The following is a 13963-nucleotide window of genomic DNA, read 5'->3' as shown; positions in this document are numbered from 1 at the left end:
AATGAAAATGACTTCCTCGTTTACATGAGGCGCATGTGACCACATGCGCACACATGCGCCTCAGGCAAACGAGGAAGTGATTTTCGTTGCAGACAGTGTGCGAACTATACTGTGGCTTTCGGGGGAGCCGACTTTTTCAGCACGCTCAAAGACACGGATACAGCTCTTGTCGTGTTCAACTTTTCTCTCCAAGAGAGAAAAGCGCGCTGCGCACACAGAGAGGGAGGGAGGGTGAAGGTTCCTACACACCACCGACGAGTCTAAGCGATAAACTCGCAGGCACTCGCATGTACTCGCAACTCGCCCTGCAGCTTGGTTGGCTGCCTTGCTGTATTCCCGTCTTCAATTGGTCTATTTCGGTTTTGGTCCCTCCTCTCGTCTTGTCGCCTGCGATGTCCACTCGCCAGGTCTCCCAGCATGCTTTGCAAGCTGGTGAGCGACAAGATGGCGTGGGGGAAGGAGGGGCATTTCGAAATCGACCAATTGAAGACGGAAATACAGCAAGGCAGCCAACCACGCTGCAGGGCGAGTGCAAGTGCTTGCGAGTTTCTCGCTTAGACTCGTCGGTGGTGTGTAGGAACCTTGAGAGAGCACAGTGGCGAAACGGGCGCACTGCTCTCCATATACACTGCATCTACAAGAACATGATATCTCTGCCCAACACTTTTATCCACTCCATAACGCACATGTCCCACTCACTGTGAAGTTCCTGACGCATTCCATCTCACAAACAGTCCTCCATATGCGGGAGGACTCGGAGGTATTCCAGCTTCACGTCGTCACTTTTTCCACATCTGCGTTTGAAGTAGAAGCGACTTGTTGCTGTTCAACTGACGGCTGCTTCCATTTCTTCGTGAATGTAAAGTTTGTCAAACTGCCTTGTTTTCTTTTTGACATCTTGCTGTTGTTTAATCTGACCTGCCCGCGTGAGTGACGTTTGATTTGCACCTGCGCCACCACGCTTCGATGTGGTGATGATAAGAATACATGCATGTCGGTGTAGGGGCTTACAGTGAATTTGACAGTGATTGAGCACACTCTGAATCATACGATTAAAATAGCGTAATTTTACGCATTATTCACTATGAAGGTACAGAAAAAGAAATAGAAAATACATGGGGTAATATATATTAGTCAATAATTTAGAGACCCCCCCAAATTTCACAAGTCATGTTTTCAGGGGGTCTACTATTTCTTTAAGGGGAGCCAAAGCCCCCCCAGCTCCCCCGTAGTTCGCACCCTGGTTGCAGAGAGGTAACCCTCTTGCTGGTTCCTCGCTATGGATTTAATTGAAGATGACTGTTTCCCGTACTTTTGGATTATTATTCGATGATCGCATGGTGAGTACACAAGTCACAACATGTATGTGATTGTTTCTAGCGCTGTTGTGTGTGTTTTTGGGCGAAGGAATGGCGGTAGCATAGAGAGTGAGACTGGCACTGTACTATCTAACTAGCGTTAGGCAGCATCCACCAGGGGAGAATGCTATAACGTTAGTTAATAAAGATGCACAAAGTTTCATTTGATATACAACTTGTAGCAGTTAACAAGCAACTTTGACGTCGACACCACTAGTCTCTGCCTCGGTATGTCTCGGATCTGAACGGGGCCGGGTCTCAGATTTCTAATAATAGACGGGTCCATTACAGGTTCGGGCACAAATTCCCCAGGTCCATTAGGGTCCGGGTCCGTGATTTTGGACCCGTGAAGACCTCTACTGCAGACTGACCTGGTCCATGCCCAGTAGGGTGCCGTTGTCCTGCTTGTTGAAGAAGAAGGACTTGGAGGAAGATTCAGACCCGACGACTCGAACACAGAGGCGGCCCCCCACGCTCTCCGGCCACAGAGGCAGACACTGAAACACACAACAGACAACAACTGACCGTTGGAAACACACTGCAACACACAAGACAACAACTGACAACAATTTTCCTCATTTTCGGACCCAGACCGCCTGCGGGGCGGGCCAACCCGCAGGACGCAGCGGGTTCTGGGGAGGCCGCGCGCATCAGTAGCGGAGAAGTAAAGGCAGCGTCCGGCTCACTGACCTCAGTGGAGGCGATGTAGTGCCACCTGGTGGCGGAGGCGTGATCTCCATCTCCCTCCTGCAGCTCGCCCACCTCCAGCTCGTATGAGGACTTGTTGACCAGCGTGAAGAACGGACTCAGGGTCACGATACGGGTCAGGTTAAAGCTGCTCATCTGGATACTCACCCCCACCTGCACGCACACACACGCACACGCACACACACACACACACACACACACACACACACACAGAAGTCTGATATAAATAGTTTTCTCTCCTGTGTTTATGACTAAAGGATAAGTTTAAAAAATGGAAATTAAGTCATTGCCTACTTACCCCCATGCTGATGAAAGGGCGGGTTTAAGTTGACTTGAACAGATGTGATTTACACCCTGTTTAAGCTGAAATCTTCACTGTAGCCACGTGCAATAAGAAGAAGGGGGGTGGCTAACTGTAGCCTGCTACAATGAATATTTCAGCTAACAACAGGGTGTAAATGATGTCTTTTCAAGTCAACTTGGCATCTCAGGGCTTGTGCAGACTTGGATTAAGCCAAAGTGAGGAGTATATGGAGCCCTTTTTTGACATCTGTAAGTTGGTCACCACCCACTTCAAATGGTTTAGGTCAGAGGATGCTGCGACAGCGTTTTGCTGTGAAACTCCACAAATGTTTTGTGGACTAAACAACTTCCCCTGTGCTTCCATCAGCTGAGATAATGACTGCACTTTTATTTGTGGGTGATCTTATGCTTTAAGAACAGGTGACAAACGTTTTGCCAGGATAACCTTTCTAAGTTCCTATTTTTTTCCATCTGTGTAACATATGTACAATTAAATAGTGTTAAAATATATTGACATTTAGATTGACGAAAGGAGGTCCAACTACAAAAATACACAGATGGGGGGAATACTTGTATTCCTATAATTTGTATATTCCCATTTGGTCTTGCTACCAGTTCAGTTTGGGAATAACAGACCAGTTTGCCCAACGGTCTGCCTCATACTGCTCATGACACAGACATTAACACACTGTCTGTCTGTCTGTCTGACTGTCTGTCTGTCTGTCAGACAGACAGACAGACAGACAGAACCCTGAGAGGAGGCACTGTATGAGATGTTACCAGGTAGTCCATGGTGGTGGAGGGACAGCGCACACAGCCGTAACTGCCCACCGTGTCCAGAGAGAAGCCGTCTGACCAGGAGGAGGTGGAGACACACAGCTGCAGCTGCACCAGAGGAGGAGAGACACAATGTTAACACACTGTTAGCACACAGCTGTTAGCACACAGCTGTTAGCACACAGCTGTTTCCTTGTTTTTTTACAGTGGTTTGGTTTCTCTGGTTTATTTGCATACAGTAATCTAGTTTCCCTTTGGTTTGTCTTTGATGGTTTTGCTTTAAGTTTGGTTGATTGATTGCATGTTTACAGGTATTTATATGTTTATGAGTGCATATTGGGGTTTTTTAATAATAAAAGATAAAAAGAACATCCTGCTGTTAACACAATGTTTTTTTGTGTGCATTTTTCTATCAGAATGATCGCCTGCATTAACTGCTGTAACCACTTGGCAAATAAATACAACGCAGAAACATCTCTTGCTTTATAATCTCATTGTTTTGCACTTTTTTCTGCTGCAGCAATGTGGGAATGAAAGCCTTTCTGCATTCATCTCAGTATGTGACCATGCCACACCACGCCACGCCAACGCCACGCCACGCCAAGCCACGGCACACCACACCACGGCACACGCCGCATTGATGCAGTCATTCCTGCAAAAGGAGCCCCGACCAAGTATTGAGTGTATTTTTTGATTTTCATGAGATAAGCCATAATCATCAAAATCTAAACCAAAAAAGGCTTGACATATTTAACTTTATGTGTAATGAATCTAGAATATATGAAAGTTTCACTTTTTGAATTAAATCATGAAAAAAAAAAACTTTTCCATGATATTATTTTTTAGATGCACCTGTACTCTGGTCTCCCTTCAAGCTGTGTCAGATCGTTGAAACGACTTATGATTGGTATCGTGTCATTATCCTAACCTCTTCCAAGGAATTTTCCTATTGACTTTCATCTCCTGTGTTTTTTGGAGTCCAGTACTGATTTTGTTTTTTTTCTTGCTTTCCAGGAATCCTGAGTTCCTGCCTGACAGCCCGCACCACATTTTGTTAATAAATCCTTTGGGTTTGTTCAACCACCAACAAGTGTCTGCATTTTGACTTCCACCTGGGTCGTGCTAACAGGCCTACCTTGCTCTTGCTGAACAGGGCCTTCTTCCTGAAGGAGAAGAGCACCACATCTCGGTAGTCTGCGGGGTGTTTGACCGACAGCTCGTCGGCGCGGTACTGCAGCACGCGCGACGTCTTGTTGATGATCCAGTACGGGCTGAAGACCGACAGCAGCAGGCGGCCGTGCGCTCTCGTCACGTGCACGCTCACGTCGGCCGTCAGCCGGGGGTCCGAGTCGCAGGTGAAGGAGACGGGGAAGAACTCGGGCAGGTCCGGGTCCACGCGCACGTGGCCGTGCCAGTCACGGCCCTGGTACTGAGACAGCACCAGCTCCATCATCTCTCCAGAGATACGAGCGTTCAGGATGTCAGAGGAGCTGCCCTCCTGCAGCTCATAGAACTCTGCTGAACCCTGGGGAGGTGATTATAAAAACACCTTAGATTTACACATCAGAGTCAATTAGAATAGTTTCAATTAGCTCACTACGGACGGAAGCCCAGAGAGGCAAGTTGTTATAAATATAAAATCAATTACAAAAAATACAATATAATCATCATTGAATGTGAAGGAGAATTGCCTAAAAACCCTCCAGGGACTTAACACGTTCACTGCCATTGGCGAGTTGACTCGTCAAAAAAAATCCAACGGTTGACTGCCATTGACGAGTCAAGTCGTCAAAAAAAAAATTGATGGTGGGACGTGGATCAACCACGTCTCCTATAAAAATATGGGAGCCACCGAACGTGTACAACCCATTCCACCGACCCACTAAGTGGCGACAGTGCTCTCCAGACTAGAAAAAGCCGAGCCAAAACTGCAGGGGAACGCGCGAGGAAACCATTCTCATACTGTAAAATGGATTGGCGAAAACGCTTTCGCGCATTATCGCGCTGGGAGCTGGCGGCGGGGGATTGCAAATTTGCATAATAGATTATGCGTGCAACACACTTTGAAACACCGGCAGAAAGCCCACAATCGCACGCAGCTTCATTCCAGCTGAGCTCACAACCGAAACGACTCATGCAGACTCGCCCAAAGAGCAGCCGCCAGCAGCCAGGCAGCACAGACAGGCAGAGCCTCGCTTGTACCGCTGCAGCCACGGAGAGAGGAGAACACACACGGAGGGAGGAGTTTGAAGGAGAGGGGGGTTTCCTGCTGCTATGGAGGAAATTACTGTTCAAAACTATTGTTTAGATGTCTGACGTCTTACGCCAAAAATAAATGGTTAAAGTGACTGTTCTATCGAATTTCACAAAAAGCCATTTATCTCAGCATAAATTTTCAGACGCTGAAACCATGCTGTATTCTACTGCTAATGCCTACATAACTACTAACTCTACAAACTAACTCTTTTAGACAGAGAAAGCACACATTCTATTAGTTCTTTTGAGATAATTTGTGTTCACAAAATCTTAGCAGAAAAGAATCCTCGGCTCTTGAAAGATGAGCCAGAATCCTCAAAAAAAAAACTTGGCAGAACCTACCTACAGTATTGAAAAAACGGCTGGCAGTGAATGTGTTAAGTGTGGCATTCTCCAGGTAGCATATTATTATAATAAATAATAAATGAGAAAACAAAACTAATCTAGGAAATTCTGAGCTTAATATTAATATTAATTATTAAATAAGTATTACAAAGGCAAACCTGGCAAAAAAAGAAATTTAGAAAAATGATCCTGGCAAAAACCTTTCCCCACCTGTTCTTAACTCATAAACACAGGAGAGAAAACTATTCAGATCAGACTTGGCAGCATGTGTGGTGAGCGTACCTCCAGCAGGTAGCGCAGCGTGTAGGGCAGCAGGTTGCGCAGCGTGGCCACAGGGTGCAGGTGGATGATGTAGGCGGGGTCCCAGTCCTCCCCTCCGGCGCTGGTGATGTGCTGCAGGCTGTCGGGCTGCGCCAGCGTGTTGAGGCTCAGAGGCAGGAAGCTGCTGTCTGTGGCCGGGCAGCGCAGCACAGAGCGCACCTCAGAGCTGCGGTGCACCTGCTCCTTCCACGACACGCAGGTGGAGGAGGCTCCGTATAGCCCCTCCAGATGGCCTGCCGGGCGCACAAACAGCTGGGCCCTGGGGAGGGGAGGGTGTAGGCAGAGGTCACACATACTAAATCAATCAATCAATCAATCAATACTCACTAACGCCTGCCTGCAGGGCTGCAAAGCTAAAGCCCATGGTACACTAATCAAATGTCCTACAACGGAAAATGTCTCCAAACAAGGACAGACAGCCATGGCACACCAAACAAACATCTGTGTTTGTCTGTGTTTGTTTCATGTGCCATGGGCTTAAAACTGTCTGAAGCAGGCAGAAAACATTTCTGTCTACTGGACACAAAAGTTGAGGATTTACGGTCTGCTTTACAGTTTCACCTGGAAACAAATACATATACATATACATATACATACAGATCCTTTCCAAAAAAAAAATATATCATGAAGTTTTTTTTTTTCCATAATTCCTTTCAAAAAGTGAAACTTTCATAGATTATAGATTCATTACACACAAAGTGAAATATTTCTAGCCTTTATTTGTTTGATTTTTCATAATGTTGGCCTACAGCTCCAGAAACCCCCCAAACAGTATTTCAAGAAATTAGAATAGTGTGAAGAAAATCAGCAGTTACTTCTCAGTTATGACTGACTCCAGCCTCAGTCCACTCCCCCTGAATCTCCGACAAATATTTGAATCGTCTTTGCTTGACAAACTGCTGAAGCCCACGTTCATCCATGGTATTTCCATGATATTCAAATTTTTTGGAAAAGATCTGTATATACATATATATATATATATATATATATATATATATATATATATATATGAAGAGTTAATTTGCAAAAACAGGTATTCATTTGGATATTTTATAATTTTATTTAATATATTGATGTATTTATACTGTAATTTATTTATTTTTGGGGAATTTGTATTATCAATCATAACTAAAACATATTCATCTGATAATTTTCACATAAATCACCTCAATAATATTTTCTATGTGCACTCCAGGGAGTATCAAACAGGTGTTGTTCATTTTAAGAATGGCGTTTAACCTTTTTTTGCAAATGAACTCTTCATTTATACACATACATTTTCAAATTCTGACAAACATCTATCATGGATCTGCACAGTATAACACAAAGTCATTCTGAACAATGAAATTCTTAGGACAAGGCAAGCAACAACTACATGTGGTTACTACAACTGCTGTTTCATGTGGGTTTATGGTCCAGAGCAAGCTATGACTGGAATCTGGAATGGAACGTATTTTTGCGACGTCCGTCCGATATCCGATGTGTGAATTACATCAGTATCGGCATCCAAAACCGATATCCCGAAATATCCCATCACTAATCTGGATTGTATATACCTGTAGGTTTCCAAGGCGACGTGGAACTCTTTCTCTGGCTCGGCGACTCCGAGCGTCAGCAGGCTGCTGGAGGACGGACAGTACTTCAGGATGGAGAAGGGCACCGAGAAATGATTCTTTATCTGGAAGCAGAGGCAGAGGTCTCAGCAGAATTATTACCATTATCTTCCTTTCTATTTTCAAGGTTCCCAATGCATTCCAGAGAACTGAGTACATCACATTGACCTGAGAAAGTATATCAAACTATAACTAAACAGCGAACATGAATGACTGAAGTGTTACAAATTGAACTAGAGGGTATACCTCCGCCGCGGCCTGTTACGCCCCCTTGTGGCTAGTGGGTGTGGAAAGTTAATGACTTCTAAGTTGGCACATAACCAACCTTTCTGCCAAGTTTCGTGCAAATCTGTTCAGAACCTTTTGGATGACATTGGGTTTGATAGCCCTGTGGCCTTTAAGGGTTAAAGTGAAGCAGACTGAACCGACCTGCAGCGGCGAGCGGACGGTGATGACCTTGTTCCCCTGGATGGCGTCGACCTGGAGCACCACGGACACGGCCTGCTGCAGCTGCGCCCCGCGCACGTTATACAGCCGCCGGCCCGGCTTGTCCAGAGCGATGTTACAGATCTCACTGTAACCTGAAGGAACTAGGGGGAGGACACAACATATTTTACCTGTTTAAATAAAGGTAAAGGTAAAAAAAATAAAAATGTATTCACATATAAAGATGTATTTATAGAGGGAGGCGCACACAGACTCCCACCTCAGCCTCCTTCACTTCCTCAACAAAATGGATCACCGGATTTGATTTATCTCTCGCCTCTCAAGGCTTCCATAATAGAGCAGCGCAAGGATGACTATTTTTGTAGACCAACCACAGAAGTCATGTACTTCCTGGTTCCGTCATCGGGAAGTAAGTCAATATAATTTATATCACATTTATATAGTAATATGACAACCACAGAAGTCATAGTCAAGTTAAGTAAATGATGAAACTGCGGCCAGATAACCTTCACAAACTTATAGACTTATATGATTTTGAAGCGTTTTCTGAAAATCCATTACCACATGTTTTCCCTACCATTATGAGGCTCAGGCACAGCACCAAATCAGTTTTGGGCAGCACCAGTAAGCCGAATAAATGTCAAATCAATGTTGGTCCCCAGTGGCGGTCAGCAGGGCACAGGTTTGTCTTTTTGGGTGTTGTTTATTTATTAGCTGCTGTGGCTTTTCCACATGTTTGTACACAGATATGGTCATATTAATGGTCCAAAATGAAGTAGCCACCAAGCAGCCCCTGACGCCACAGCACCTAAGCCCTCCAAAAAGCCAGGGAAAACCCTGCATCTACTGAAAGAAGTATACATGCCAGTATATGTGGCGTACAAAATCCAAGTCCAGACACATTATCAGACGGGCTAGAACATGAAAAGCACTATATGTGTGTCGTGTATAAAATGAGAATGTGTATGTGAGTCTGGAGCCGACTGACTGACTGACCGATGGTGAGGTTGAAGAGGCAGCTCTCCTGGCGCTGCAGGGTGGACAGTTTGCCCCGGGACGACGAGGCGGACGCTGAGTGCTCCAGGTCCACGCTCTGGCCCACCGCCACCTCGTGCAGCTTCCCCCGTGCCGCCGCCGCATCCACCAGACGCAGGTTGGCGCCGTGCTGCACGATAAGCGGGATCCCCAGGGCGTTCCAGATGGTGAACGGGGCTTTCTCCTTCACAGAGTAGTCGAAGGTGGAGGCCGTTCCTTCAGAGAACGCCTGGGCAAAAACAAGAATGTGTCTGTCCGGCTCCTCTCTAACTCCACAGAGATCCAGCCTACAGCCAGCTCATACATCTTTGAAATGTGTTCTAAACGTGTTTATCATTTTTCCAACCCAGTTTAGATGAAATGCACAGACTTCTCAGTAGGAACGGTTATCTTAGCTGTTAGCACAAATGTGTTGCTGTTTCTAGCGGCCGGAAAAACGGTTATTGCAGCTTGCAATACCCCTCTCTACCTGAGCATTGTGGGTCAGTGTTGAGGTTGAGGCTTACCTTGGAGGTTGGTGAAGACCTTGAGGAGGAGTCTTACCTTGGAGAGTTTGGTGAAGATGTTGAGGTAGAGTCTTACCTTGGAGAGGTTGGTAAAGACTTTGAGGTAGTCTTACCTTGGAGAGGTTGGTGAAGACCTTGAGGTGGAGCCTTACCTTAGAGAGGTTGGTGAAGACATTGAGGTAGAGTCTTACCATGGAGGTTGGTGAAGACGTTCAGGTAGGGCCTTACCCTGGAGCTGGAGGTTGGTGAAGACGTTGAGGTAGAGAGTCTTACCTTGGAGAGGTTGGTGAAGACGTTGAGGCAGGACTGCGACACAGTGATGTTCATGGTGTCTTTGGAGCAGATGGTGATGGCAGTGCGAGGTTCAGGGAGAACGATGAAGTCGTCTCCAGGAACTGGACTCTTGTCCTGGACCGGGTTGTTCTTCATCTGCAGGACCAAACATATCAGACACTGTGTCAGATCCACACTCAGTTTGGACACAAAGAATGCAGAATAATTCACCCAGATCAAGAGTGAAGACATGGAATGCCTTAATATAGACCTTTATACAGTATAAAGCAGTGTGTTTGTGTCAGTGTGTGTTGTGTCAGCAGTCTCTAACACTGCTGTCTGTCTCCACAGTGTTAGCTTAAACAGACACAGTGTTAGTGCTGCTAGCGGAAACAGAAGCTAACTGCTAAGAGTCTCACCTCCAGCATGAGGTTCCACCTGCGTTTCCCGCCATCCACTCTCTCTATCAGTGGCTCCCAGACTGCATGGCTCTCATTAAAGTAGTTTACCTGCAGACACACAGGACATATTATTATATCATTATTTATACATTCAACTTCTGGATTGCTGACAAGACTGTTAGGATCAAGATCAGGGGCGGACTGGGATCATAATTCAGGCCGGGCATTAGTTACCAAGCAGGCCAGGCCGACATGGGCCGATGTGCGGTTAAAAAATTTGGGCTGTTTGAAGCCCAATTTGGCCCGTTTGAAGCCCAATTTGGGTCGTTTGAAGCAAGATTTAGTGAATATAATGCTAACGCGATGATACATGTTACCTATTTGTTCACTAATAGAAACATCAACATTGCCTAGATAACTGCAAGTATAATATGAAGAAGTAAAACCAAAAACATGCCTCTGTACAAACGCTTCACAGCAAACTTTATTTAAGGAAGAGTGATCAGATCGGGCATACTGCGTTATTCTCCACAGGCTTAAGAACTACACGTCATAACAATAATACTAAACATTGACATATTCGTCGGTTTCATTAAACATCTTCCTGTTTAAGCAAGCCCCTAACATTAAAGACATGGTAGTGTGTTCTGCTCAAGCTCCAACCTTTGTTTCTGAAAAATTAGGCCAACAATGGTTTTAGTCTCTATAGCCTATAGCCAAGTGTTGAGCAATGCAAAACTCAAGGCTCCAACACAAGAGTCCAGAAATGAATGAGTGACATCACGGTGGCTCTTTTTTTGCACGCCAGGCCACCGGGCATCGGCCCGACGTGCCCGATTATGCAGTCCGCGCCTGATCAAGATGAGAACAACATTGTTTATTACAAGGCTTTGTTGAATATCAATCAACAAACTACCGGTACTTTTTTTTCACTTTTGTGTCTTTATCATGCAATCAAACAGAATAGGTTTGAGAGCAACACTGGAATTCTTTTTTTTTTTTTCCAAGTAAAAGAAGTGATTAAAATATATTTATGTGATGTATTAAATAAAGCAAATCCATCTCATGTTACATGATGACGCATCATGAGTGAGCTAACAATGATTCTCTGCACGGGTATTTCCCTGAGTCAGTAAAATGTGAGTGATCCCCACAGTCACCTCCAGCGTCATGTCTGCGTTTAGGTGCAGCAGGGAGGACCAGTTCCTGGCCGAGCCGCTGAAGGAAGACTCAGCCAGCAGCAACGGGACGGTCCTGTGGCCCAGCCCCGAGTCCAGAGTCACCTGGACCACCTGTCAAAGACAACACACACGTTACACAGAGCATACTGAACTACACAGGCCCCGAGTCCAGAGTCACCTGGACCACCTGTCAAAGACAACACACACGTTACACAGAGCATACTGAACTACACAGGCCCGAGTCCACAGTCACCTGGACCACCTGTCAAAGACAACACACACGTTACACAGAGCATACTGAACTACACAGGCCTGAGTCTAAAGTCACCTGGACCACCTGTCAAAGACAACACACACGTTACACAGATCATACTGAACTACACAGGCCTGAGTCTAAAGTCACCTGGACCACCTGTCAAAGACAACACACACGTTACACAGAGCATACTGAACTACACAGGCCTGAGTCCAGAGTCACCTGGACCACCTGTCAAAGACAACACACACGTTACACAGAGCATACTGAACTACACAGGCCTGAGTCTAAAGTCACCTGGACCACCTGTCAAAGACAACACACACGTTACACAGAGCATACTGAACTACACAGGCCTGAGTCCAGAGTCACCTGGACCACCTGTCAAAGACAACACACACGTTACACAGAGCATACTGAACTACACAGGCCTGAGTCCAGAGTCACCTGGACCACCTGTCAAAGACAACACACACGTTACACAGATCATACTGAACTACACAGGCCCCGAGTCCAGAGTCACCTGGACCACCTGTCAAAGACAACACACACGTTACACAGAGCATTCTGAACTACACAGGCCTGAGTCCAGAGTCACCTGGACCACCTGTCAAAGACAACACACACGTTACACAGAGCATACTGAACTACACAGGCCTGAGTCTAAAGTCACCTGGACCACCTGTCAAAGACAACACACACGTTACACAGAGCATACTGAACTACACAAGCCTGAGTCCAGAGTCACCTGGACCACCTGTCAAAGACAACACACACGTTACACAGAGCATACTGAACTACACAGGCCTGAGTCTAAAGTCACCTGGACCACCTGTCAAAGACAACACACACGTTACACAGAGCATACTGAACTACACAAGCCTGAGTCCAGAGTCACCTGGACCACCTGTCAAAGACAACACACACGTTACACAGAGCATACTGAACTACACAAGCCTGAGTCCAGAGTCACCTGGACCACCTGTCAAAGACAACACACACGTTACACAGAGCATACTGAACTACACAAGCCTGAGTCCAGAGTCACCTGGACCACCTGTCAAAGACAACACACACGTTACACAGAGCATACTGAACTACACAGACCTGAGTCTAAAGTCACCTGGACCACCTGTCAAAGACAACACACACGTTACACAGAGCATCCTGAACTACACAGGCCTGAGTCCACAGTCACCTGGACCACCTGTCAAAGACAACACACACGTTACACAGAGCATACTGAACTACACAGACCTGAGTCCAGAGACACCTGGACCACCTGTCAAAGACAACACACACGTTACACAGAGCATACTGAACTACACAGACCTGAGTCCAGAGACACCTGGACCACCTGTCAAAGACAACACACACGTTACACAGAGCATACTGAACTACACAGGCCTGAGTCTAAAGTCACCTGGACCACCTGTCAAAGACAACACACACGTTACACAGAGCATACTGAACTACACAGGCCTGAGTCTAAAGTCACCTGGACCACCTGTCAAAGACAACACACACGTTACACAGAGTATACTGAACTACACAGGCCTGAGTCCACAGTCACCTGGACTCTGTGTTGTAGTACTTGTAGTCCAGGACTCAGACCCGAGTCCAATTTTCAGGAGTCGTGATTCGACTTGCACTTGAGGCACTAATGACTCAAGCATTCATGCATTTGGATTAGGATGTTGGAGACAAGGACTCGCCGGTCGGACTTGTTAACTGATAAAGACCGTTTTTTGTCAATTAAGCATCGATGGGAGTGAGCGCTGATCGCCTCGTGTCGCGATGTCGCCACTGAGGACTCAAGAGGATATAAACGTGGCACCTTGACGTCGACGGCAAAGCTCTCTCCCTGGTTGCGTGCGTCCGGCTCGGTGAAGCTCTCCGTGGCCTCGGTGGCCTGGTCCACCCCCAGGAACCAGTAGTTACAGGCGTAGATGTTCATGACAGACCACAGGTCTGTGACGCCGGGCCGCGCCTCCTGGCTCTGCTCGCTCTGAGGCTTGGCCGTCATGGCCGCCGTTATCGTCATCACCGTGTTCAAGATGACCGGAGAGATCTGCAGCAGAGGAGTTCACAGGAGTTAAAGCAAATGTATACTGACTGCGGAGTGTCCGGTGTCCGCGGTGTTCACGGCAAGACCGTTCTCTCCGCAGAGGCACATCCTTTTA

At 46.4% G+C, this 13963-nt stretch overlaps 1 protein-coding gene across 1 annotated transcript in view; it reads right to left on the bottom strand.

Annotated features, from left to right (window-relative positions):
• The window catches only part of LOC310791583 (intermembrane lipid transfer protein VPS13C-like), a gene marked incomplete at its 5' end in the record, with an annotated part of 101032 nt that overhangs the window by 44726 nt on the left and 42343 nt on the right, over positions 1–13963 (bottom strand). The window contains 12 exons of the mRNA XM_083653250.1: positions 1730–1855; positions 2049–2219; positions 3150–3254; positions 4282–4671; positions 6030–6327; positions 7625–7746; positions 8111–8271; positions 9125–9392; positions 9943–10098; positions 10362–10451; positions 11504–11635; positions 13618–13851. Coding sequence (XP_083509376.1) covers positions 1730–1855; positions 2049–2219; positions 3150–3254; positions 4282–4671; positions 6030–6327; positions 7625–7746; positions 8111–8271; positions 9125–9392; positions 9943–10098; positions 10362–10451; positions 11504–11635; positions 13618–13851 — 2253 coding nt within the window. The remainder of the gene's footprint in view (positions 1–1729; positions 1856–2048; positions 2220–3149; positions 3255–4281; positions 4672–6029; positions 6328–7624; positions 7747–8110; positions 8272–9124; positions 9393–9942; positions 10099–10361; positions 10452–11503; positions 11636–13617; positions 13852–13963) is intronic.

This window comes from Poromitra crassiceps (genome assembly GCF_964638095.1).
Source record: "Poromitra crassiceps genome assembly, chromosome: 16".
Taxonomy (NCBI): Eukaryota; Metazoa; Chordata; class Actinopteri; order Beryciformes; family Melamphaidae; genus Poromitra; species Poromitra crassiceps.
This window is presented reverse-complemented; position numbering and strand designations above follow the sequence as displayed.